Source organism: Megascapheus bottae, chromosome 22 (assembly GCF_031878675.1).
Source record: "Megascapheus bottae isolate mThoBot1 chromosome 22, mThoBot2.hap1, whole genome shotgun sequence".
NCBI lineage: Eukaryota > Metazoa > Chordata > Mammalia > Rodentia > Geomyidae > Megascapheus > Megascapheus bottae.
Window position 1 is genome coordinate 8,179,770 of NC_143530.1, and position 26,079 is coordinate 8,205,848.

Consider the following 26,079-nt stretch of genomic DNA (forward strand, 5'->3'; position numbering starts at 1 on the left):
GTAGAGTCATGGGTGATGGTTTCATTGCATTGCACAAGGCATGGCTGTCCAGAGGACAGCACACCACTCACACCTGTGCCCGGGTGGCCCTCTGAAGACGTAGGGCACTCAGACACAAGCCACATCTCTGCAGCCACGCTCATGCCCACCATGTCGGGATGGAACTGAGGCCAGAGGCTGAGACTGGGAGAGAGGATGGCAAGGCCTGGGGACCGTCCATGGGTTCAGGCCTGCACAGGGGGCTCGGGCTGCTCTCCTACAGGAATCCCCTCCCTCCCACCCCCCCTCCCCTGCTTGGCGACACACACAGGGCCCAGTAAATAGAGGACGTTTAATATTTCTGTGCAGGTCGATGGAACACAGGTGGGAGTACATGGGGGCCCTGCCTCTCAGGAGGGGGTCGTGTGCAGGGGTGTGGGGTTTGCTTGGGAGAGATCCAAGGAGTCTTCTCAGCCAAGGGCCTGGCAGGGTGCTCAGAGCAACCCCCACACACCTAGTCCTTGGTTTTGGTTTGAGGTTCCCCCATAGGGGGTCGGTGGAGAGTCTCACATTTCCAGCTCTCCTGCTAGAATCCACGCTTGCGGTGGGATGGGGGACTTGGTCCTAAGAGAGGGGTCTGGGAGCCCCCGGGAAGCAGCCCAGAGTGGGGAGCCAGGGTTCTGTCTCCTCTCTCCTTTCCCCAGGCAGGGCAAGGGCAGAGGGAAGGAAGGGGAGCAGGTCCCTCAGCCTCTTGTGAGTCCCGGGGTCCTCGAGTGGGGTAGAGGAGGGGTGGGGGGAGAGGTCTTGCCACCAACAGACACTGTAAACTTTGGTTTAAAACAATAAGTTAAGTGGAGGGACTGGGCGGGGGAAGGGCGGTAGGTATTCAGTAGGCGACAAAGGAAAAAGCCAACGAAAAGTTTTGGTTTTTGCTTCCGGCATAAGAAAGGTCTTTGGTCATCCATTTTAACTGGGGGATGGGAAGGCGGGGGCTAAGGGGGTGTAAGGACTGCAGTGGGGGGATCCCCAGCCAGTCCTGGGGCGAGGCTGGGTTTTAGCCCGGCTTCCCCTGTGTGCCACCGTGGATGTTTCTAGTCAGATCAGACACCACTCAGGCTGCAGGGGTAGCCCAGCTCACCTGCCACAGCACCCAGCAACCAGTACGGGATGGAGGCCAGCTCAGTCCAGTTTCAGAATAGAGGAGGGCAGGAAGTCTGCGGGAGACCGTGGTGTCCACCCCACCCCACCCCTCGGCCCAGGGGCTGGTCTGAATGTCCACACCCCTACCCAGGGATCAGGACTACTTAGGGTTACAGAGTAAATCTTCACAGTACAGAAAAGACGAGGCGGGAGGAGGGGGGAATCAGAGGATGGAAGTAGGGACCTCTGGACAGAAACCACTGCCAGAGCCAGGTAAGGGGTGGGTGGTGAGGTGGCTCAGCCCCGCCTGCGGGTCTCCATGGCACTGAGGGGCCTGTAGGGGGCGCTGGTGGGGAGGAGGGCTCTGCTGCGGCTGCTGCTGGTAGTTGGGGAAGGCGGTATTCAGGTGTAGGGGAGGGTTTGAGAGGGAGGGACCCTCCATGTCCTCTACCGTCCCAGACCAGGGGTCCCGTGTCCCCAAGTGTTTGTCGGTCAGGTCGTCTTGGGAGCTGCTAGCTCAGGCCTCCGCCACCTGAGTCCTGGAAGTGCCTTGAGGTTGGAGGGGCTGTGGAGTGGGGTAGGTGGGCCTGGGGTCTGGGCAGTTGGGGGGGTTCCTCACCCCTTCCCTGCCCACCCCTCCAGACCCTTAGGACAGCTCCTCTCCAGGCAGCTCCTCTTCCAGGTCCCTGTCTTCAGGGGGTCCCACGATGCTGGGGGTGGGGGGTGCCAGGGGAGGCCCAGGCCTCCGATCGTCCTCTGCCTCTGTGGGCTCCTCCTTCACCTGTACCTGGTGGCTGGGCGGGAGGGGTGGGGATATGGAAGGGATCCTCTTGTTCCCTCTGCCTCCAAATGTATCCAGAGCCCACAGGCTCTGGACAGCATCATCCCTGACTTTCCCAGGGCACCCCAAAAAGAGGATGTCCAGATGGAGTGGAGAGGGATGTGGGGAGAAGCGATTGGGAGGGGAGATGGAATGTAGGGAGAAAGAAAGAGGAGGGAAAACAGAACGTGGGGGAGAGAAGGGCGGGAAGGGGAGAGCTGAGTGGGCCTCGGGGGAAGGGTGCTGTGGGTGCAGGGGGGCTTCCTCCTGGTGTCTGAGGGTCCCTGTGCTGTGTGCTCACCTGTACTGGGGAGGGGAGAGGCGAGGAGGGCTGCTGCCGCCGCCATTGCTGGACAGAGGCTCCCCGGGGGCGCCTGTGTCGTCCTGGCTGAGGGGCAGGAGGCTGCTGGCGGAGCCGGGGTTCAGCATGCCAGGGCTGCTGAGCAGCGGGAAGCTGCTCTCCGCCAGGGCAGCCTGGGGGAGGGGGGGCAGAGCTGGGGTGATGAGCAGCTGAAGGAGGCGGGTGCCATTCTCACCCCTCCTGTGCATGCACACAGCCACCACAGCCGCCTTTGGAATGCAGTGGCCCCTCCTCGTCTGAGGCCAGAGCTCCGACCACCCACCTCCCTGCATTCCTGGGCACTGGTCAAGCTCACCCCTTGCCCAGGGGACGGAGAGCACGTGGCCTGAGAAGCTCCAGGAGGAGGCCATGCCAGTGCCCCCGTGTGCTGCCCAAACCCAGCCCTGACACACGAAGCACGGGCTGGATCAAGGTGGACGGGGCAGGGACCTGTCTTCCCGGCACCCTCTGCAGGGAGACACACCAGAGAAGGGGATGGGGGAAGGGACAGTCACCTGGTAGCTGGCGTTAAGTGCTCCATAACTGAGACCAGAGATCATATTCTTCACCAGGGTAGGGCTCCTGGGGAGAGAGGGCAGCTGCAGCTCATCCACTCCCTATCTAAGGGCCGGCTCACACTAGGGCTGCGTGGCTGTGGGCCTGGGAGTTGAGAGCTGGGTCCTTACTCCTCATTCCCATCTCAGGTAGCAGAGGCCCCCTGCAGGGGACTGCTGCACTTGCTGACTCCATGGCCTGCCTAGAGTCTCAGTACCAGGATACCTTGCAGTCTGCCTTCACATCTGGCACCCAGTGACTTATGGCCCCCACTCCCATTGACTGAAGAACCCCCAGCCTAGCGGCTGGCATCTGCCTGTGTCCCAGCCTGGGCTGCCTGGGGGCCCTGCCTTTGTGGTACCAGATCCTTCTTCGCTACTTCTCTTGATCAGAAGAAAGGATAGAAGCTAGGCACAGTAGCTCACATTTGTCACCCTAGCTACTCAGGAGACTGAGATCTGAGGATCATGGTTCAAAGCCAGCCCGGGCACTAAAGTCCAAGAGACTCTTATCTCCAATGAACCACCAGAAAACTGGAAGTGGTGCTGTGGCTCAAGGGGTAGGGTAGTAGCCTTGAGCTGAAGAGCTCAGGGACAAGGCCCAGAGTTCAAGTCCCACAACCAAAAAAAAGTAAGGATGGTCAGGTGTCAGTGGCTCACGCCTGTCAGCCTAGCCACTCGGGAGGCTGAGATCTGAGAAGCGTTTCAAACCAGGCGGGGCAGGAAAACCTGTGACTATGTACAATTAACAAGCAAAAAGCACGAAGAAGAGCTGAGGCTCGAGCTGTACAGGGCTGGTGTTGAGAGAAAATGCTAAGGGAGAGGACTCTGGTCCTCAGTTCCAGCTCCAGTATGGACACACACACAAAATGAAAAGGCAGCTTCAGAAGGCGCGAGGGTCTGCTTTCAGGTTCCGGAGGGGGAGGGCCCACATACCCGGTCATCTTTGGTGGTCTCCGCTTCTGATACTCTCGTTCGTCCACAGTCCACACGGCACCCTTGACATTCTCCACGCGGACGAAGCACTTGTGCAGGCTGAGGTTGTGGCGCACGGCATTCTGGGAGAACGGTGGACAGGAGCTCAGAGGCAGCCACTCAGCCTGCCCACCCTTCACCTTCAGTGAGTGAAGCTGCAGCAGTGCCCTGCAGCCCCACATCCCAGGCGGCACAGTGACAGCCAGAGGGGAGGAAAGAAGGTCCCTCCCCTATCCATCCCACCACCGGGATCCCCACTTCCTCTCAACTGGCAGCCCACTTCGCTATCGGGCCCCCTCTCTCTGCGGCACTTTAGAAAATGCTGTTTGCTGACTAAATGACATCTAGGCAGCAGCGATTACTTTCCTTGTCATCACTGATCAAAGACTCGCGTGGCTGTGACTCAGAGCTGCTGATGGTAAGATGGTACCCGGGAGCTGGCTCAGCCCAGACACACGCCACGCTCCCTCCGGAGTCTGACAAGTTTGGAAGTAACTCATGACCTTCATGGCATCTCCACCTACCCGGAAAGGCTGAGAGCACAGCCTCGATCTACCACCTGATACACACTTGTAGCAACAAACCACCTGCTAACTGGGAAGGAGCGCGCAAACTGCTTCAGGCAGGACCCAGCGGGTGGGGCTGGGAGGGGGAAGGAAAGGGAGAGAAAGGGGAGAAAGAAGAGAAGAAAAAAGAAGAGAAGAAAGGAGAGGAGAATGCGTCACCTTGTCCCTCTCCTCTCCGCCTGACAAGGTGAATTTAGGAATCGAGGTCATCTGGCTTGGGTGAGGGTGGGGCTGGCTGGATCCAGTTCCCCACTGACAGCCTAGGCTAGGGTTCTAATCCATCTCCGCACCCTCAGTCCTGCCCCTGCACTCTGTCCTCAGATTTTCTGTCCCCCACACCTCCAGCCTCCAGTGTCACCACCATCACCATCCCTGCCTTCGTCCCTGTCCCGTTACCTGTCCTCTGTCCACTGCCCCCCCCCCCCATGCCTCATCTCTTCTTTACATTTCTAAATGGGGAAGAAAGCGGGCAGGGCGGGCGGGCAGGCAGCCGCTGCCCCTGGAGAGCCCCTCTCCCTCTCTCCCTTCCAACTCTTGCCACTTGCAACTGGCCCGATTTCATTACCAATTTTAATTTGCCTCTAATTAAATCCTGTGTATTTTTCCGACTCGCTTGCTAATCCACGAGGGAGGCGGGCGGCTGGAGTGGAATCTCATGGAGCGATAATTACAAAGGGCCTAATCACGCTGGGCTCCTGCCTCGGAATAAATTTGCCCGCATTACAGGGCTCCGATCCTCCGCTTTGCAAATGAGAATGACCCCAATTTCCGAGGATGGCCTCACCAGGGCTTTTTTCCCTCATTTCGAAGCCTGATTCGTGATGGGAGACTAATTCGTTACGCTAAAACATTAGCGGCAATTTAAGGGGTCTGGTGGGGGCTGCATAAACAAAAGGACGGGCCCACAACACGGGCCCTGGGAGGGGATGGACACGGCAGGGCCAAGAGGATGGTCGCCTTGGCAGATGGCAGCTCTGTCCCTGGATGAGCAGCAGCTGGCCGGGCCCACACCCACTCCTGGTCCTTCTGGCCTCATCTGAAGCAAATGGTATCTTGGCGTGGGGGGGCGACAAAGGTTGACGGAGAAGGGGTAAGAGGAAGCCCAGATAACTTAGGGCAGGGAAGTGGCGGAAAATGGAGGTCAAAGGGAACCTGCAGACAGAGAATACTTCACAAACGATACAAATGAAGTGTTTCTTAAAAAGAGAAAGAGAGGCCGGGAGTTTGGCGTAGTGGTTGAGTGCTTGCCTAGCAGGTAGGAAGATCTGGGTTCGATTCCTCTGTACCACTTACATAGAAAAAAAAAAGCCAGAAGTGGTGCTGAGGCTCAAGTGGTAGAGCTCTAGCCTGGAGAAAGTCCAAGGACAGTGGGACAGTGCTCAGGCTCTCAGCTCAGGCCCAGGAAGGGCAAGGGGAAAAGAGAGAGAGAGAGAGACAGAGACAGAGAGAGACAGAGAGAGAGAGAGACAGAGAGAGAGAGAGAGAGAGAGAAGAGAGAGAGAGAAGAGAGAGAGAGAAGAGAGAGAGAGGAGAGAGAGAGGAGAGAGAGAGGAGAGAGAGAGGAGAGAGAGAGAGAGGAGAGAGAGAGAGAGAAGAGAGAGAGAGAGAGAGAGAGAGAGAGAGAGAACAAGAACAAAGGCCCTTGAGCTCAGAGCTGGTGTCACACACCCATAATCCCAGCTACTCAGAAAGTGAAGATCTGAGGAGCACAGTTCAAAGCTAGCCTGGGAAGAAACATCCTTAAGACTCCATCTCTAAAATAACCAGCAAAAAGCCAGACTGGAGGTAAGACTCGAGTGCTAGAACCACAGCTGAGCAAGCAAGCCCGGCACTAGCAAAGTCAATAAATAAACACCCCTGGAACGTCAAGGTGCATCTTAAGCATAAACAAAGTCTGGCATGAGTAGCCCACAGCATGGAAGAATCAGGCAGCAGAACAGTGCTAACGAGGAAGGCCACTCGGTCATCCCCTCCACTAGCCTCGCTGGCTGTTTGCTGGGATCCAGAGTAGTCAGGGAAGAGATGGAGGCGAGCACAGAGGTAACCAGCCCTGGGTGACCTGTCTTCAGCAGAGGTGTCACATACACCAGCTCTCGATTGCAAGAGGAGACACAGGTAGATAATCCCCTAAAGGGAGAGGCTACTGGATACAAATGAAGCTCTACATTCAGTCCCCAAAGAGGCAAAGGACTAACAAATGGCAGCATCCAAGTTAACACTAGATCACAACTGTCGTCATTCATCTGTAGGGAACTACCATTTCTAAAACCTGCTATCTGATCTGGCCTGAAGCCTTGGTGGCCCCAAGAAGGCCAAGCCGGTTCAGAAAGGGGGTGAGACTGTGGCTGGCAGGAAATGACATCACTCATACCCAATCAGAGCAGTTGCCCTAGCTACCTAGTTTCTCTTCCCAGGCTTTGGGGACCAGAGGTAGGGACCTGAAAGACTATGAAGCAGAAACCTCCTCCTGCACTCAGCAGCTGCACACTCCTGGGCAGAGGTGGCTATGCCTAGGATACTGTGAGGAGAGAGGCCTCCATGGAGTAACACTTGTTGAAATGGAGGAGTGAGGGGGAGTGAGCTTGTTTAAGTGCAATTTCTGAACTGGCCAGCAGGGGGACTCGAAAGCCAGGGATTGAGAAAGGTTTAGCACTAGGGATGCCCTCAGGTGGGCCTATTGCTCTGTGGGCCACACACACACACACACACACACACACACACACACACACACACACGCACACAATCTTGACTATAAAAAAAATAAATGATTTAGCACCCAAGCTCACATCTCTGTGTCCCATTTTTCTAGGGGTTCCCCTCTTGCATTCCTCTGGTCTCTCAGGAAAACTCTTAATGACTGAAGGTGTTGAAATGACTAATTGGATAGAAACAATTATCTTCCTGCCACTGGTGGCAGAGCTGCAGAGTGTATGAGTGGCTGTGTTTGTGTTTCAGAGTATGCTGTACCCCCACTCCCACGGTCAGCATTCAGCCAAGGGGTCCAGATCTATGCATGGACTCACCACCAGGCCTGGCCACTACTGACTCCCTATCTCATGGAGCTGGAGTCTGGGACCTAGAGCAGAACCATCTCTGTGCCTGGGATGGAGTTTTTGGTAATTGGGAGAAGGACTTGTTTCCATAAAGGTGGTAGCATAGTCTGTACTCCTAACTAATCAGGAGGCTGAAGACCATGGTTCAAAGCTAACCTGGCCAAGAAAGTCTTTGAGACTCTTATCTCTAATTAACCACCAACATGCTAGAAGTGGAGCTGTGGTTTAGGTGGCAGTGTGCCTGGTAGAAGACGCCTGTAATCGTTTCTTGGGAGTCTGAGGCAGGACACTCCTGAGGATCCTCTCGAAACCAGGAGTTCCAGGCTATCTTGGGCCACCAGTGAGTCCTTATCTCCAAACAAACAAACCAACAAAGGTAGCCAGGGAACTCAACAGCTCCTGCTGAGATGGGAAAGGGGCCTTGGTCCTGCCAGGAGCTTTTTGGGGAGGGGGTAGTGCTAGGGTTAGTACTCAAAAGCTCTCACTAGCCCTCTAGTGGCTTGAGCCACACCTGGCCCCCTGTTGGGTGACTTCTGCAGAGCTCCATGTTGAGAGAAACTGTGACGTAGCCTTGCCCTGGATAGGATGGAGAGAGCCTGAGTGCCAGGGGCAGAGGGGTGGGGTGTGGAGGGTGGAGGACACACGCCTCACCTTCCAGGTAGCGGTGTTTCTGCGGAAATAGGCGAACATCCTGGTGAACCAGTTATAGATCTCATTCAGGGTCAGCTGCCTGTCGGGGGTTTCCAGAATGGCCTGCGGGTGAGAAAAGAGCAGAGACCCTCCATCTGGGCCTGATAGGGTCTCCTGTATCTCTTCCCTTCTGCCTGGGGCCTAACTTGCAGACTGGAGGAGACCCACTGCAGGTAAGAGGATAGATGGGCAGATGTGGAGGTCCCCTGGGTAAGCGTGGGGCAGGGTTGATTGGGATTTGTCCAGAGCATGGAGGAAGTACATGAGAATGTACATAAGGGTGTGTGTGTGTGTGTGTGTGTGTGTGTGTGTGTGTGTGTGTGTGTGTGTGTGTGTGTGTGACAGAGAGAAAGAGATAGGCAGGCTGAGTGCTGCCTGCTTCTCACGAGTGTGTCCATGGAAGTGACAGATGTCTGACAAATCTAGTTGCGTGTGTGAGCAGTTGAAACCAGTGTGCCTTAGTCATGTGATGCATGTGAGCAGTAGGCCTGCAGAAGGCAAGGTGAAGAGGGCAGGGCCCCCAGGAGGCTGGGTTCCAGGGTACAGCCTCCATGCCATTTCCCACCTCTTCTGTACCGCCCCCCATACACACTGCAGCTTACCTGGCGGATGAGGGAGGCGTAGGTGAACGGGGGCCTGACGTCAGCATTCTTATAGAACTCATGATTCTGGGCCAACTCTAGGGGAGACAGGCAGAGATGAGGGCCCTGGGGTGTGGAGTGCCCCCGCCCCCCAGCCCTGCTGCTCTAGCTCACCCTTCCTTACCCGAGGAGATTGGAGAACAGAACTTGTCACTGCTTCTCCTGCGGGCAGGGCCCCCACTGTGCAGGGAGGCAGAGCCCAGGCCAGGGGGCCGTAGGGGGGTGACAGGGGCAGCAGCCGAGGTTGGGGGGTGCACGAGGCCATCTGGGAATGGGTCTGCAGAGACAGTCACCTTGGAAAAAGAGGAGGAGCCAGAGACTGGGTTCAGCTGTGAGCAATGTGGGGGGGGGGTGTTGAGAACAGCACCAAGGGAGCCAAAGGGAGGGTGCAAGAGACTGGAGGGGGGGGGGACTCAGGATGGGGGAGGGCGGGAGAGTCACTCACGGGCTGGCTGAAGGGCTTGGGCTCAGAGGGTCGCATGTGCAGGTGGGCCATCATGGCCTGTAGCCGCTCACTCTCCTTGGCGAGCTGCAGAGAGGCAGGGGGTGAGCCTGGGGGTGAGGTGAGCCTAGGGGGTGAGGTGAGCCTGGGGGGTGAGGTGAGCCTGGGGGTGAGGTGAGCTCGGATTTCTCCTTCCCTCTCCTGTGGAGAATTTGCTGGTAGGAGGACGCTTACATAGTGATTCAATTACTCAGGCTTAAGCCTGTAATTGTAGCTTCTCAGGAGGCTGAGATCTGAGGATCAAGGTTCAATGCCAGCCCCAGCCCGGCACTAAAGACCATGAGATTCTTATTGCCAATTAAGCACCAGAAAACTGGAAGTGGTGCTGTGGCTCGAGGGGTAGCACTGAGCTGAAGAGCTCAGGGCCAGAGCCCAGGCCAAGGGTTCAAGCCATGACCAACAGTCAAACAAACAAACCTGAAGGACAGTGCCCAGACCCTTGGTTTAAACCCCAGTACAAAAACGAACGAATAAATAAGCTAATTATTTTGATGGATCTTTTGCTACAACCCTCTCTTGGGAGGGTGTTCTGTGGGTAACAGATTGGATTCTTCTTCTTTTAATGATTAAGGTGTGGCCGCACAAGGCCACCTCGAGGACCCCTTGAAAACAGGTTCATGAGGTAGTGCGGTACTGAGCAGATGCCTGCCCTTCATGTTGGTTTTTATTTACTTACTTTTTTTGTGCTGGTACTGGGGTCTGAACTGAGCAATAATGTTGCTTGGCTTTTCCACTTCTGGCTAAAATTTTGCTGGTAAATTAGAAATAAAGCATCTTTTGGCTTTGTCTGTCTGGGCTGGCTTCAAATCTTGATCCTAAGCCCTCAGCTTCCTAAGCAGCTAGGATTGCAGGCATGAGCCACCAGTGCCCAGCTGGTTATTTGTGCTTGTATAGCCTGAGTCTTTTCAGTTCCTCGTTCGCACTCAGAATTCAGCTGTCCTCACCTCAGCACAAGGTAATTAGGACTTAGCACCACGAACTCCTCCCACAAGACTATGGGGACCCTTCCTGGAAAGTTGACTGGGCCCAGCCCATTGTTCCCCTCCCCCAACTGCCCCCTTGGACTACACCTGGATCTCCAGCTGCTGGACCACCTGCATTTGCACACGGCACTGGGCTGTGCTCCGGTCATCCAGCGCATGCTCTGTGTTGAGGTGTCTTACAGGGGGGAAGAGGCGGAGAAGAGAAGAGAATGGGTCTGGGTTTTCCAGCTTCACCTTCCAACCCATCCTCCAATCCCACTCGCCTCTAGCCTGCAAAGCAGACAGACCACAAGATACAAAGAGAGAGGTGGAAGAAAAAGAAAAAAAAAAACAGGGCAAAGGAGGAAGCCTTCTCGTCAGGCTCCTTTGATGTCTTTGCTAAAACTCAGCTACAGAGAGATCTAATTGCAAATGAACTAATTAAGTAAACCTCTGACGAAGCGTGAAAACAATTTGTTTGACCCTGATGCTGCATGGGTCCGGGAGACAGCAGAGTTAATCAGTCAGTGACAGCCTGGCACTGCAGTGGCAGCTGGCCGCCTGCTGCCAGCCGCCTGTCGGCCTCCCGCCCTGCCTGTCCACAGCCCTCCTTCTCCAGTCTGTGGGGAGGGCGGTGGGTAGAAGAGCTTCCCCCTGAGACTCCCCCTTGTCTGGGTAGGGATGGCAGGCTGCCAGCCAGGAAAAACAGAGGAGGAGGGGAGTTACGGGGAGCTGATAGGGGCCAAAGAAGAATCAGACCCCCCTGCAGGGAAGACACAGGCCAGCTGGTGACCGAAGGCCCCAGAAGGGACGGGCTTGGTGGCAGGCTGGGGTGGGGAGGAGAGCCCCTGTGGAGAGGTGCTGCTGGGGAGCGGTCAGGGCGACACTTACTTGATAAACTGGCCCAGGTCTTCACACAGGGTCTCACAGCCTGGCCATTTGCACTCTCCGTGTCCATAGAGGGGGTGGGAACTGGGGGTCTCCTCATGGGAGGAGCTGAGAGGGCAGGAGATAGTTGTGGTTAGAGACCTCCATGTCCCCAGCAGCCCTGGGCCTAGCTCCACCGCTGAGCTTTCTGATGCTCTGGGAGACAGGGCCAACTTCTGGGTCCCAGCCTTTCTCTCCAGGCTCCCCCTCAGTGCTATTCCTGGAGTCCAGGCCAGCCCTGGGGCAGGTAACTGCCGCCCACCCCCACCCCCGCTCACCTGTCTCTCCGCGATGTGAGCACAGTAGGTTGTCCATTGGGCAAGGGGTGGTGGGAGAGGGGTGGGGAGACCTTGGGGGGGCTGGCAAACGAGGTAGCAGTAGCAGCTGTGCCAGCGAGGTCCAGCCCCTCCTGCCTGCCGCTGTCCTCGGCAGGCTGCCCGGGAGCACCCTCGCCCTTCCACAGCTGGGGCAGATCTGTCGGGCACACGGCTGCTGAGGGAGAGACGGGGAGGCTGGCAGGGCCCAGGCACCGCCACTGCCTGTATCTCACCTGGTCCTGGGCTCAGGGATGACTGGGGTGGGGGGGGGGGTGGGGGAGGATGGGAGTGGGCTCACCTTGCGGGAGAGTCTGGAGGGGCCCCGAGGCTTGGCTGGGCTGCAGGCTGACCAGCCCCTGTCTCTGCAGGTTGAGCAAGTGCTGCTGCTGTAACTGTTGTATCTGTAGAAGCTGCTGCTGGAAGGCCAGCTGCTTGTTCCCCAGCGCCTGGGAGGGGGCCCGAGGGGGTGGGCAGAGAGGGGCGCCGTTAGCCTCGGCCGTGCCATCTGGCCCCCAAGCTGCGGCCACCCCCTCCCAGGGCCTGTCAGCCCCCGGAGCTGTCGTGGTGGCGTCTGCAGCTGCAGCTTCTCTGCTCCCAGCCCAGCTTCCATAGGGCTGCATGCCTCCTCACAGTAAACACACGCATGCACGCATGCACGCACGCACGCGCGTGCGCGCGCAAACACACACAGCCAGACCCAGACTCGCAGCACGAAGCCCTCCTTCCTCCCCCTCCCGCCTCCGTTGCTTTGGCTCCAGAGCTACAGCTGCGCATCTGGGGGGAGGGAGAGGCTTGTCCTATCACCATGATCCATTAGCCTCGGCAGATCTGGGGACCATTCCTGCCTGGAGGGCATCCTTCTAACAGGCCCAGGGCCCCCCTCCACTGGGGGGAGGTTCTCTCCCTGCACCCCCAGATCCCATCTTTTCTTGCTTTTTGGACACAGAGACTCAGGGTTGAAAGGAACTTGGCTGGCCTCAGCTGGCCAGGGAACCAATTCAGGAGCAGTCATGTCACCACACACACACACACACACACACACACACACACACACACACACACACACACACACACACACACACACACACACACACACACACACACACACACACACACACACCCCCCCCCGCTTCTGCTGCTGCTCTCGCTGGGTGTCGCCTGCCTCCTCCCCCTTTCAGTTCTTCACGCATGCACTGACAAGCAGGCTGTCAGCGAGCGCTCTCAGTCCTGAGAGCCATGCGTGTGCTGGGTTCTCGGGAGGAGGCAGGGTCATCAATGCCCGCTTGCCCTCACTGGGGCACTGGCTATTGAATGAGACAGGAAGCTAAACCAACAGACTGAAGATCTGAAGCATTTGCAAGACTGGAGAGGTGCTGAGGGGATGGGGAAAGGGCCAGGAAAGGCACCAGAGAAGCTCCGGCTGCAGTGGCTGGGACACAGGTGATGTCTGGGATGTGGAGAACCCTATGCAGTCACTGACCCTGACAGGGCAAGGGATGTGGGCTGGGGAGATCTGAAAGGAGTTGGTGGGGGCTGGGCAAGGCATTATTAAAAAAAAAAATAGGAGAGGTTGGGCACCGTGGTTCATACCTATAACCCTAACTACTCAGGAGCCTGAGCTTGAGGATCACAGTTCTTTAGCCAACGCTGGCAGGAAAGTTTATAGGACTCTTTAACTACCAAAAAGCCAGAAGCAGAGCTGTGGCTCACATGGTAGTGCATTAGCCTTGAGTGCAAAAAGCTAAGAGACAGCACTTACACCCTCAAGTGTGTCTACAGACACACACACACTAAAAAAGCTTAGGTTTCTGCTGTGGGGCTGGGTCATCAACAGAGGTGGGCAGCAGAATGGCATGAGCACAGGCAGCTGGACAGAGTACAGAATGTCATTCACACACTGGTAACACGCATGCGTGAGCAGAGACAGCTCCAGACAAGGAGAGAGAGAAAAAAAAATGGGTGGCATGCGAGTATCCTGCACTCTCACTTCCTTAACCCTTCCCTCCAGCTTTTTCCTGGCTTTTCCATCCCCACAAGGCTGACCACTTCCAGACTGCAGCTTGTGTCCAGGACAGGGCTGGGTTAAAGGTGTTGAGGAGGGAGCGTTGAGGGTCATCCAGGGCTTGGACAACTGCTCACCTCTTTGGGCTGTTGTTTTCCGGCCTGCTGCTGGGTGAGGAGCTGTAAGTGGAGCTGCTCTTGCTGCTTCTTGTAATATTCCTGCAGCTGAAGGCGCAAGGGCAGGTGGTTAGCCATAGGGTCTACTGGCTGCAAATCTAGCCTTGTTCTGCCCAGGCAGAACAGGTTTTAGGGGTTCCATAAAAAAACCTGTCCTGATAGGGTTTGTGAGCTCCAGGAGCAGAAGGGGGGACCAAAAAGGGAGGAGGTAGTCCCTCAGCTCTGACCCCCTCCACTTCTTGGCAAATCTCCTGAGTAGATGACAGGGACAAGGGGCCTCCATGTTCTAGTACTCTGCCCTTCCCAAGTCCTAGAGAAGGACATGGGGCCAGCACACCTGGAAGGGGGAGCTGCTGAGGCAGGTGAGACCTTTGACCTCTCCCAGCCGCCCTGAAGGAATGTGGATGGATCCAGCCTGGGCAGTCTCTCTGGTTTCTACCACAGCCCGAGCCTTCAGCAAGTTGGTGGTAGAGAGGGAGGCCAGGGGCCAGGCAAAGCTGGGGAGCCTACTATTCTGGGGCCAAACTCACCTGCTGGAGCATGAGGGCCTGTTGCTGCTGGAGCAGGGCCTGCAGCTGTGGGGGTGACAGGATCTGCTGCATCTGCTGGGGGGTGAGCATCTGCTGCGACATCATGGCCACGGACACAGGCACCTGTGGGATTCCCCTGTTAGTGCCAGGTGAAGCCCGGGGCCCCACACAGGGAGGTGGAATGCCTCCAGTGAGACTGTCTTGGTTTGCATGCTGGCCCTGCCACCTACAACCCTGTCTCTTTAGACATACGACTTAACCCTAAAATGGGGAGGGGGGGTGGGGGGAAGCAATGCCTACCTAGCAAGGGTAACAGAAGGACTAATGGGTTAGTGGCAGGGCAGAGTGTGGCAAATGCCTGTAAGGGCTGATGGTGATGGTACATTGTCCTCGGTGCAGAAGAATTAGACCCCTGTGACCTCCGATTAGTGGAAGCCATGCTTCAGAAGGTCTTCATGCCGTGCAGGGGAGGAGCACAGCAGATATTCCCAGCTCTGTTCTGTCTGTCCTGAGACCACCAGCCAAGGTGGGCAACCACAGGAACATTTTAACAAGTGACCTGTGACTCGCGCCTATAATCCTAGCTATTCAGGAGGCTGAGATCTGAGAATCACTGTTCAAAGCCAATCTGGGCAGCAAAGTCCATGGGATTCTTTACTCTCCAATTAAACATGAAGAAAGCAGTAAGTAGAAAGGTACAGTTCAAGTGGCAGAATGCTAGCCTTGAGTTAAAGAGAAGCCAAGCGAGAGCACAAGGCCCTGTGTTCAAGTCCTAGTACCAACATCCTGCTGAGTGTGCAAAGAACTGAAGACGCATCCACAGAGGAGGGGATGAGCAGCAGGCAGGGGGGGAGGGGGAGAGGTAGGTTGGTTGGTTGTCAAGAGGACAGTCTGTACTTCTCACTCACACTAAACTTGTTGGGGAATCTCTAGCAAGCAGTCTGTCCTCTCTGAGGTGTTCCTTTTCCACACACATAAAGTACAGGCTGGCTCCTAGCGGGAACACCAGGGATTCGGAAGGGAGACTGGCTTTACACCTCTGGCCTATGGTCCAACTACAGGCAAGAGGTTGAGGGTAAAGCAGTGGTGTCATTCCTTCTCTAGCTCCTTCACCCCGTGCCTGACAGACTTGCACAGTCACAACCAGACAGGTCTAAGCCACTGCACTTTCCTCTTCCTTTGTTGTACAGAACAGGTGCTCTGATGGGAATGACATCCCATCATCATTCTAGGAGCCAGACCCACCCAGGACTCTCACCTCTCACTCCCAAGCCCAGCACACAGTAGGTGCTCTTAACTGCTATGCTCCCTAAACTGAAATACCTTCCCTAACAAATAAGAGGTTCTTTGAAGATGGTAAGGTAGAAAGGGAGGGGTTTGGGGACAGCCCAGTCAGGAAGAAAGTCCTGCAGGAACTTGTCTTTTGACAGGGACAGGTTAGGTCCCTGGGGACCCTTCCCAGAGCCCCAACCCTACCTGGAGGCTGGGGGAGGAGTTGGCTCCCTTCCCAATCCCTGCAAGAACAGGACTCAGTATCTAGCCATCTCATAAAGCCTCAGAATATGAAATCTCCAGGCAGGGTCTGAACAAATGGAGGACCCAGGGACATGGAGGAAGTCCTACTGACAACCCCCCTGCCCAAGTGGTTGCTGAGCCCCATACCCAAGCTTTCCCCCAAGACCCTGGAAGGGATGGCAACCTATCTCTTATCCATGAGTGCACCACATAATATAAAGGAAGGCTCCTGCCAGGGACCTCTAAGCTGGTGGGAGGTAAGTGAGGCAGCCTGGAGGGCTCTTCGAGGCTTGTTCTTTATAGCCCGTTTCTTCCCTGGAGCAGATCAGAGAGACCACCTTAAAGTGTCTTGTTCAAGCTGGGTGTGGTGGCTCAGGCCTATAATCCTAGCTACTCAGGATGCTGAGAACTGAGGATCATGGTTCAACGCCAGCCAGGGCACAAAAGTCCATGAGACTCATCTCCAATTAACCACTAGAAAACGGGAAGTGGTGCTGTGGCTCAAGGGGTAGGGTGGTAGCCTTGAGATGAAGAGCTCAGGGATAACATTCAGGCCAAGTTTAAGCCCCATGACCGATGTAAAACAAAAAAAAGTGTCTTGACCAGTGTTTCCTATCCTCAAATGTGAATGTGAACATTATCGGGAGGAAAATTCTTTGTGCTGCAATATTTGATTCATTTGAAATAGATCACATCATGAAACAAAATGACTCTGGTGTGGTGCTCATGCCTATAACCCCAGCTACTGGGGAGGCAGAGATTGAGAGAATCATGGTGTCCATGAGAGGATGACTATGCTTGCAGGAGCTTGTCCTGGGCAGGGACAAGTTAGGTTCCCATGGGACCAGCCCAAACAAAAAGGCAAACCTGAGAAAGGGTACATCAGGCACACTGAGGATGGGGGGGTGTTGCTCTGTGGCAGTCACAACTGAAGAGCACAAGCAGCTGAGGTCTCAGAAGCAATTGCCTTCTTTGTACCTTAATTCCTGAATGATTCTGAAGTTTTTCCATCCAAAGACCGAATGGCACTGCCCCTGAGCTCTGCAGCTCAAGGCTACCACCCTACTCCTGGGCCTGGGTATTGTCCCAGAGCTCTTCAGCCCAAGGCTATGGCCCTACCCATGAGCCAAGCCCCACTTCTCATTTCCTAGAGGTTAATTGGAGATAAGAGTTTCCGGTCCTTTTGTGCCAGGGCTGGCTTTAAACCTCAATCCTCAGATATCAGCCTCCAGAGTACCTAGGATTACAGGCATGAGCCACGGCGCCCTCAGATTACAGCCTCCAGAGTACAGACGTGAGCCACCGAGCCCAGCTCCAAGCCCTGGCTTTCTGAGTCACCAAGCCTCACTTTGCCCATCATCTTCTGCCCATCATCAGAACACCTGCCCTCCCCATTTCTCACTGCACACAGGCTGCTGCTTGCTGAGCAGGTGTGGGGCACATGGCTAGGCTCTCCCTGTGGTACCATGATCGTTACCATTTCATGAATGAAGCCTGGCTAAATAACTTGTCAGGCTCTCAAAGGGACAGCAGAAGGGGAAGCAAAGGGCACTGAATGGCCAGGGTCATTGAGGCCCAAAGTACCAGTTCCCTTGTTACCTATGACACAGAGAACTGAACTAAAAGAGATAGATAGGACGGACAGACGAGAGCTGCCCAGAGCACTTCTTCAGGCACCAGGGCTGTGAGTCACTGGCAGAAGCACATAGCAAAGGCCTGGCTTGGCTTGGCCTTCCCCTGGGCTTTTCACCTCAGAGGCACAGAAATAGAAGAGACCTTAGAAGGCCTCTGTGGCTCAGGGGCTCCTGCCAGGCTGGCTGCAGAGGTCACTGACACCCAGATGGAGTTCTCACAGTATGCTGGCCTCCAGGTGGCCTGATGGGACCAAGAAGTGTCATGAAGGGGCTGAGTACAGTCACCCACTACTGTGCCCTCTGGGGTTCTGAGAACAGAGTCCCTGTGGACTCACCAGGCTGGGACATGTCAGCACAGGAACTTGCCAGCTGGTAAGCTCAACAGGGCCCCAGGAGGCCCCATCTGGAGAGCAGCCAGGAGTTTCCCTGGCTGGGGAAACTGGGTTGAAAGCCAGCAGCTGGTCCAGCCCCCTAACAACTCTGCTTAGGCCCCAGCTCCTCTACCCATCATAAACAGAATGCTAGAGGGGACAGGGACAGTAATGACAGAGAAAATTCATCTGGGAAATGTAGGGAAGCAATCTGGTACCTGAATAGACGACTTAGACTTAACTTCCTTAAGTCTGGGGTCCCTGGGTGAGGGGAGCAGTATGGAAAGATTAGGATGAAATATTGTTGAGGTTCACTCCTTTGCAAATGACCAGAAGAAAATTCTCAGACTGGCCAGGCACCAGTGGCTATAATCTTAACCACTGAGGAGGCTGAGATCTGAGGATCAAGGTTTAAAGCCAGACAAAGCAGGAGAGTCTTATTTCTAATTAACTAACGTGAGCCTGGTGCCAGTGGCTCACACCTGTAAGTCCTAGCTCAGGATCATGGTTCAAAGCCAGCCCCATGGCGGCTTTTCCCCATGGTGGGGAAGGGGGAAAGTCTGGAAGATTCATATCTCAAATCAACCACCAGAAAACCAGAAATGGCTGTGTGGCTCAAAGTGGTGGACAAAAGAGCTCAGGGGCAGTGCCCAGGCCTGAGTGCAAGGCCCATATGTGGGGAGGGGCGGGAGAGGAGCCTGAGCAGAGCTGTGGCTCACTAGCTATGACTAGCCTCGAGCAAAAAAGCTCAGCCAGGCGCCAGTGACTCATGCCTATAATCCTATCTCCTCAGGAGGCTGCCACCTGAATATCCAGTTCAAAGCCAGCCTGGGCACAAAAGTCTGTGAGACTCTTATCTTTAATTAACCACCAGAAAACTGGAAATGGCACTGTGGCTCAAAATGGGAGAGTGCTAGCCTTGAGCTGAAGAGCCTAAGAACAGTGCCCAGGCCCAGAGTTCAAGCCCGATCACACAAAAACAAAACAAAACAAATAAAAACAGCCATATAGCTGGCCTCAGCCATCTCGTTTTGTGATTGGCTTTCTCTCTTCCTAGGGCTCAGGCCTGACCACACCAGGCAATGGCCCCTGGCTGGAGCTGGAGCCTTAATATGGTTTAGAAAGCTATGTGAGGCTGCTCCAGAATGGTAAAGGAAGCTGGAAGCTGGAGGCAGGCTATGCTGTTAGGGAGCAGAGTGGCACCCGAGGGGGCCCTAGGAATGACACCATCAACCTTCTAATAGAAAGCAAACACTTTCTGCTCAGGTGAAAAGCTCAGCCCTCTCTTCCTTGCCTGAAGGCCTGAAGCCCACAGGAAAGCTCTGTTTCTAGGCCCCTGGATGTAGAATCAAAAGCAAGGGCTCCCAGCTCCAAGGGAAGTTCAGACCTGATCCCAGTGAACCTGGGTCTCCATGATACAAGACACAGGCAACAATAGCGTGTGGGGACACTGAGTATGAGTTCTAGAGCAAGGTGTATGGGTTCACTCCAGGCTCTGCCCTTACTGGGAGCAACTCTTTGGACAACATAACCTCTGGGTGTCACTGCCTTCATGTGTAGGATGGTTTAATGATAGCACCTGTCCCACAGGTATGAGGACAAATGGCATGATGCATATAAAGAGCTTGGGACCCATCTCTAGGAAAACACTCCACACATGTCAGGCACTGGTAGAATAAGCAATACTGGGTGAGATCTGCTGAATGAATCAATGAGCTGATTACTGGGAAGACAGAAGGCAAAAAGAGAGATGGTTTTTATCTGTTCCTCTAAGCTCAAAACTGGCCGGGCACCAGTAACTCATACTTGTAATCCGAACTACTCAGGAGACTGAGACTAGAGGACTGTGGTTTGAGGCCACCCCAGACCAAACACAGAAAGAGGACTTGTGCCTCATGTGATAGATCCTATGGTCTGTGCCCAGGCCCTGTGTTCAAGCCCCAGGAGTGGCACCAGAAATGACAACAAACTCTTAAAACTGCTGGGTGGCTCTCATTTTCTCAAGGTCGAAAGTATCTTAAGGATGCTATGGGCTTCCTGGTCTCAGCACCTTGTCACAGTGCCCCACTCAAAAGCTCCTTATCCGGTTTCATGGCTCCAGCTGGGGCCAGCAGGTTCTACCTGGCTTGGGGGACAGTTCTGTTGTATGGCCAGTCCTTTCCTGTTCTTATAGGGAGGGCGTGAGTCGGACTGGCAAGGACGAGACCAGGCACTGCAGAACCAGAGCACATGTACTAGCAGTGGGGGAAGAGTGTCTCTCTTTCAAACAAACCCAGTCCTGACATCTCAGAGAGCCGGAGGACACATGTGCAGCCTCTCTTCCTCTCTGCACCCCTCCCCAGCCATACCCCTCCTCCCTAGCCCCCTCTGAGAGCCATTTAGATAGCTCACATAATGTTCCTTGGGCACCTTGAACGTTTCAAAGCACTTTCTGAATGTACAATTCAAGTTTTAAAAGTAAGACACAGACTTGGCGAAGCCCTGGAATTTCCCCCAGAACCAGGCTCATTGGTTTTTTTTTGGGGGGGGATAGGAATCCTATATTCATCTCCCCTTCCTTACATCCCTGCTCCCTCTGGCCCCCTTCAGAGGGAGCCAGAGGCTCCACCTCCACCGGCCCCCCTTTGCCCCCTCCCCCCGCCCCCTGAAGGCTCAGATCAGCTCAGTATAGGGAGCGCTCTCTTCCTCCCTTAGATAAACTTCCTTTCAAAGCCTGGCTTAATCCTCTCCCCAGTCCTCTGTCGTCCCCACTGCTAGGGGTGGGCTCCACTGCTGGGTAGAGGGGGAGGGGAATGGCTGCCCCAGTAGTGACCCAACCAGACTCAGACTTCAATTCTCCCAAGTTCTTTGTGTCACAAAAGGTAAACAGAAGGCCTGGCTTCCCCTCTTTCCCCTCTCTCCCTCCCCCCCCCCCAGTCGGCCAGATGGGCTGGCATGCTGGGGGGGAAGGGAGGGAGGGGGGAAAGGGCAGATTGTACAAAGGAAAACAAGAGAGATAGAGAGACAGCAGAGACGGGAAGCAGGAGAGACTGGGAGAGTCAGTGGTTGAAAGATGGGGGGGAAGGGAGACTGCAAAGGGACAGGCGGAGACTCTGGGACAGAGGGACACACAGTCACCCACATGGAGAAACAACAGGGAAGAGTGCCCTGGACAGACCCCAAGTGGTAAGGCTAGGCAACGGAGGTCCAGCAAAGGAAGCCCAGAGACAGCGACTACAGAGACAAAGAGGCAAAAGTGACCAAGGCCTGGGGACCGCCGGGGGCAGGGAAAGTGAACATTTCTCTACCCACACCCTTGCTGTGACTTGACTTCTTCCTGGAAAACGTTGTCCACTTCCTGACGGCCCCCTGGGCCTAGTCCAGCACTGATGGTACACCCTTCTCACCTGCAGGGCAGAGGCTGACTGTTTGCTGTCATTGTTCCCGGGGGAGCTCAGACTGGAGGCCTGCTGTAGCAGGAACTGGCGGGCCACCTGGAGAGCCTGTAAGACAGGGGCTGCATCAGTGGGGACCCAACAAATAAGAGCCTGAGACAGCTAAGGAATTGGGGGAAGTAGGGGATTGCAGTAGGGCTTGAGGCTGGCAGGTCCATCTGGAATCACTGTCTGTAGAAGTTTAAGCCCCCAGGGACTCACCCTGGGACCAATGAGGACAATGAGTGGAAAGTGGATGATCCAAGAGGATCCAGAGCAGCAGGGTTCACACCTGTAATCCCAGCTACTCAGGAAGCTGAGATCTGAAGATGGCAGTTCAACACCAGTGCCTGAACAGGAAAGTTCAAGCAGGAAAAGTCCATGAAACTTTATTTCCAACTAGCTACCAAAAAGCTGGAAGCGGAGCCATGGCTCAAGTGGCACAGGGCCAGCCTTGGGTGATAAAAACTAAGGGACAAGTGCCCAGCATATAGCATGGAAAGGTATAGGGGCCAGATGTCAGGGGACAATAGACTCAGTGCTGGCCAGCCCAGAGGACCGAAGGGGACACGTCAGGATGGGCAGATGTCCATCCCTAGTGGGGTGGGAAAGCAGCAGGGGAGGGGGAGCTTTGAGGGGAAACTGGGGGAGGGCCTAGATCAGTCTCTGGGGCCTGGGGAGTAGCCAGGGGAGCTGAATTCACTCTTACCAACTCTTTCACGTTTTGGTCCCCTGGAGCATGAAATTACAAGATTTACAGGGGGGAAAAATGACAGGGTCTTGCAGTCTCATTCCTCCCTGTGACAGGCCTTCCACACCAGATCCCCCCACCTCCCCCAGAAGGTCCCTTCCCCCTCCTCCCACCTTGCCCAGGGTCCCGCCCTTCCCTTTAGTCCAGATAAAAGAGAAATCAGGTAAGACTCCTGACCTAGTCCAGACTATGCCTTCTTAGCCCCAGGGGCTCAGGTGCTGTGGCAGAGGACTACAGAGACTGCTAAAGTGGTAGGCCAGGGAGCCTCAACTCTAGCCCAGGGAAAGGCCTCCTCTGTTAGGGAGGTAAGGTCTGAGCAGACCTTCCTGGAGGACTGGGCTCTAAAGATCTAAAGAGCAAGGTCACCAAGTGAGAAAGTAATGAGAAGGGTGTCTTTGCAGTGACAGCTGTCCAGGGTTGAGGGGACATGGGGTAAACGATGGGGCTTTAAACAATCTCCAGGGCAGGTAGAAAGCTGAGCTGCACTGGATAGCAGTAGGGCAAGGCTGGAGAAACCCACAGAGGCCCCTGGAAATTGGGAATCTTGTCCTCCAGGCCCTTTCTTCATTCATTCACTCACAGCCAACTCATCACCTGTAAGCCTGCACCTGGAAGACATGGGAAGCTGACCTTGAACATGAATGTCCTGACATACACTGTGCTCACAGTCCAGCCCAGATCCAGTGTGAGGCCCAGAACCACCTAAAAGCTAAAGCCCACCTTGGTGTGCCAAATGATGGGAGCTTGGGATCTGAATGCCTTTACTTAGATGGCCTGGGCATGCTACCCACTGCTCGGGAGTGCTACAGACGCTGCTTCACGCCCTGCTGCTCCTGGCCTGCCATGGGCTTCGCTGTCTATTCCCAGCCTGGGAAAACTTGCAGAAACAGAGGAAAAGCTGCAGGGGTGGAGGGAGGCGGGGCAGTGAAGGGGGACAAGGACAGAGTGGAAACCTGGCAGTCACTGGTCCTTAAGCCTCCTTTTCTTTCTCCCGTCTCTTGGATTGAAAACCATGTCTAGTGCTCTGGTTTGGGGGACAAGGTCTAATTTTCCTTTTGGGGTGGCATAGTTCTATCAGGAACATGAGTTGACCTTGATCCTGACAGTTGGTGATCGTAGGTAAGTCATATCAGCCTGCTGAGTCTCAGGGGTAGTCGTGTGTGTGCGTGTGCACTAGTAGTACTAAAGCTTGAACTCAGGGCTTCAGAACTTTATTACTTAGGAATGGCACTCCACCGCTTAGTTTTACTTCCCTCACAGGGCACCCCTACAAGGGACAGCGCAGGCCACATAAAGCCCTTATACATAGCACCTAGCACACAGCAGGTCTTGGACCCATGAAACTACTATCACCAACCAGAAGACCCTTTTCCAGACCATACCTCTCAGTCTTCTTAATGAAGCCGAATTCCCTTCCCCTACCCCATTCAGAAGTCACCAGCAGGATCTCCACAATTAGTAACAAATGGCAGATGAGGATGGCATCCAGTACCCTGCCAGCATCCAGGATATCGGAATGGAGGGGAGCAGAGCAGATCTACTGCAATGGGGGGGGCGGGGTTCTACAAAAAGAAAAACTAATCTTGAGGTGGTGGGGTTCTATCACTTCCACAGTGAGACCATACTCCACCTTTCTGCTGGAGGGGGAGTCGGGGCTGTGGTTATTAAAAAACAAAGCTTGGAGCCAGGCACTGATGGCTCATGCCTGTAATCCTGGCTACTCAGGAGGCTGAGATCTGAGACTCATGGTTCAAAGCCAGCTGGGGCACAGAAGACCGTGAGACTTTTATCTCCAATTATCTACCAGAAAATCAGAAATGGCACTGCGGATCAAGTGACAGAGCGGTAGCCTTGAGCTGAAGAGCTCAGGTACAGCGCACAAGCCCAGACTTGAAGCCCCACGACAAAAAAAAAAAGCTTGTTGCCGGGCTATTTTAGTTGGATTAGGATAGGAAGCAGTCAAAACAAATCACATCCCAGGTGGAGAGCATGGCCTAGTGATAGAGTGCTTGCCCAACATGCACAAAGCCCTCAGTTCAATTCCTAGATACCACATAAACAGAAAATGCTGGAAGTGGTGCATGCTCAAGTGGTAGAGTCCTAGCCTTGAGAAAGCCCAAGGACAGTGCCCAGGCCCTGGCTTCAAGCCCCAGGACTGGCCAAAAAAAAAGTGCACCATAAACTAAAAGGACCAGTCAAATAAGGAGACACACACCTGTAACCCCAGGCCTCAGTAGCAGATGCAGGTCGATAGGGAGTTTGAAGCCATTCAGGACTAGATTGCAAGAACTTATCCAGAAAATAAAAGAAAAAAGAGAAGGGGGGAAAAAAAGCCAGGCACTGATGGTTTATTTCTCCTATTATCCTAGCTACCTAGGAGGCTAAGATCTGAGGACCATGGTTTGAAACCAACCCAGAGAGGAAAGTCTATGAAACTCTTCAAGTAACCAGCAAAAAGCCAGAAGTGGAACTGTGGCTCAAGTGGTAGAGCATCAGCCTTGAGTAAGCTCAGGGACAGTGCCCAAGACTGGCATACATGCATGCACGTACATGTACGCACACGTACGCGCACCCCCCCCACACACACATACACAAATGGCCGGGTGCTGGTGGCTCACTCCTATAAAGATAGCTACTGAGGAAGCTGAGATCTGAGGATAAAAGCCTGTCTGGGCAAGAAAGTCCATGAAAATCATCTCCAATGAACTACCAGAAAACCAGAATTGGCGCTGTGGCTCAAAGTGGTAGAGCACTACCCTTAAGTAAAAAGAGCTCAGGGGCAGTGCCCAGGCCCTGTGTTCAAACCCCACAAGTGACCCCCCCCCCAAAAAAAGACAAATCATAAGGGTCAGTGTAACAAAGGTGTACAGTGTTACATCAAATAGGAATATAAATAGATAGATAGACCAGCCTAGTCCTGAACTTGCAATCCTGACTCAGTCTCTTAAATCTTGGAATTACATGCAGTACAATGATTTATTGCATTCTACTTGATGGTTAAAAAAAAAATCACTGGAGAACTCTGAATAGAAAGTGATTAATCTAGAAAACAGCAGGTGTCTAATATTCCTTGAATTGAACTAAGTACTCATCTCTCAAAATTGAACTCCTTAGGGAGTGGGGATAGGAGGGGAAGGAATATAGGAGAAGGGACTAGAGGTCAGAGGCCAGTGACTCCAGGACCATAGAAGACACTGACCTAGGGAAACACAAGTTCTTGACCAGTTAGACTTTGTCCTCTAGCAAAGGGACACTAAGAAGAGAGCGAGAGAGGGAGAGGGAGAGAGAGAGGAAGGAGAGGGGGGAAAGGAAGGAGGGAGGGAGGGAGGGAGGGAGGGAGGGAGGGAGGAAGGGGAGGAAGGGGAGGAAGGGAAGGGAAGGGAAGGGAAAGGAAGGAAGGAAGGAAGGAAGGAAGGAAGAAGTTGCACAGGAGACTAAAGGAGGGTAGGGTGGAAGGAGAGGAGACCATAAAACTCTGAAGTGATTCTATATTTTCCCCCCTTGGATTTTTTTTTTTAAAAAAGCTTTTTGGAAATGGCAGTAATTTTTTTTACACCAACCTCATAAAAATGACATCGGCATATTCTCAAATTAGAGCTATTAAAATGAAAACCAGCGATGCACAGCAGCACAGACAGACAGTCCCATGTGGGTAGGAGAAACATCCTGGGTGTAGTGGCAGTCTCTGGACTTTCCTCCATCCCTGTGCACTGTCCCCAAAGAGCTGGTCCTGGGACAAAGAGTCTGACCACTGAACTGTCCTTGGGAGGCCTCTCCTCTCTGTCACCAGCACTGCCTCAGAAGCTCAGCTCCCAGCCATGGCCTCTGCCAGCTTGGTGGGATGCTGGGAGGGACAGAGCTGGGGTTCAGTGCCTGGGAGGGATTACATCATCTGACTGATGCAAGGAACGAAAGAGGCAAGGTATAGCCTGGTGGAGGGAGAGCGGTGGTGAGCGTGACTGTCCTGTCTTGGCAGTCCAGGCAGAGACATACTTACTTGTTCCTTAGTGGTGGAATCCTGTCAAAGCGGGTCTGGGAGCCAGTCTGCCTCACCCTAGCCACCTCTGCGAATGTTATGAGTGTGGGATTTAGTAGGGTGCATGCAGGTTCTTTCCAATGTCCCCCCATAAAAGAAAAAGCAGCTCCCTAAGAGCCGGGGGTGCAGCTCTCCCCATTTCAACCCTTATCTGAAGTCCTTGTCCTCAGAAGAAATGCCCACCT

General features: G+C 54.4%; 1 protein-coding gene across 4 annotated transcripts in view; it reads right to left on the reverse strand.

Annotated features, from left to right (window-relative positions):
- Positions 1–317: 317 nt before the first annotated feature.
- Foxp4 (forkhead box P4) overlaps positions 318–26,079 on the reverse strand; it is a 48,151-nt gene continuing 22,389 nt past the window's right edge. The window contains exons 3-18 of one of the 4 annotated variants that reach the window (XM_090355692.1): positions 21,081–21,176; positions 14,175–14,297; positions 13,606–13,692; positions 11,765–11,912; positions 11,428–11,641; positions 11,114–11,218; positions 10,331–10,418; positions 9,937–10,011; positions 9,204–9,287; positions 8,883–9,051; positions 8,720–8,796; positions 8,079–8,180; positions 3,770–3,891; positions 2,795–2,861; positions 2,241–2,413; positions 318–1,913 (exon numbers count right to left, since the gene is read on the reverse strand). In XM_090355692.1, the coding sequence (XP_090211818.1) occupies positions 1,766–1,913; positions 2,241–2,413; positions 2,795–2,861; positions 3,770–3,891; positions 8,079–8,180; positions 8,720–8,796; positions 8,883–9,051; positions 9,204–9,287; positions 9,937–10,011; positions 10,331–10,418; positions 11,114–11,218; positions 11,428–11,641; positions 11,765–11,912; positions 13,606–13,692; positions 14,175–14,297; positions 21,081–21,176 (1,878 nt within the window). In that variant the 3' untranslated portion in view covers positions 318–1,765. The remainder of the gene's footprint in view (positions 1,914–2,240; positions 2,414–2,794; positions 2,862–3,769; positions 3,892–8,078; positions 8,181–8,719; positions 8,797–8,882; positions 9,052–9,203; positions 9,288–9,936; positions 10,012–10,330; positions 10,419–11,113; positions 11,219–11,427; positions 11,642–11,764; positions 11,913–13,605; positions 13,693–14,174; positions 14,298–21,080; positions 21,177–26,079) is intronic. The other 3 variants (XM_090355694.1, XM_090355693.1, XM_090355696.1) reach the window with 3 other exon arrangements.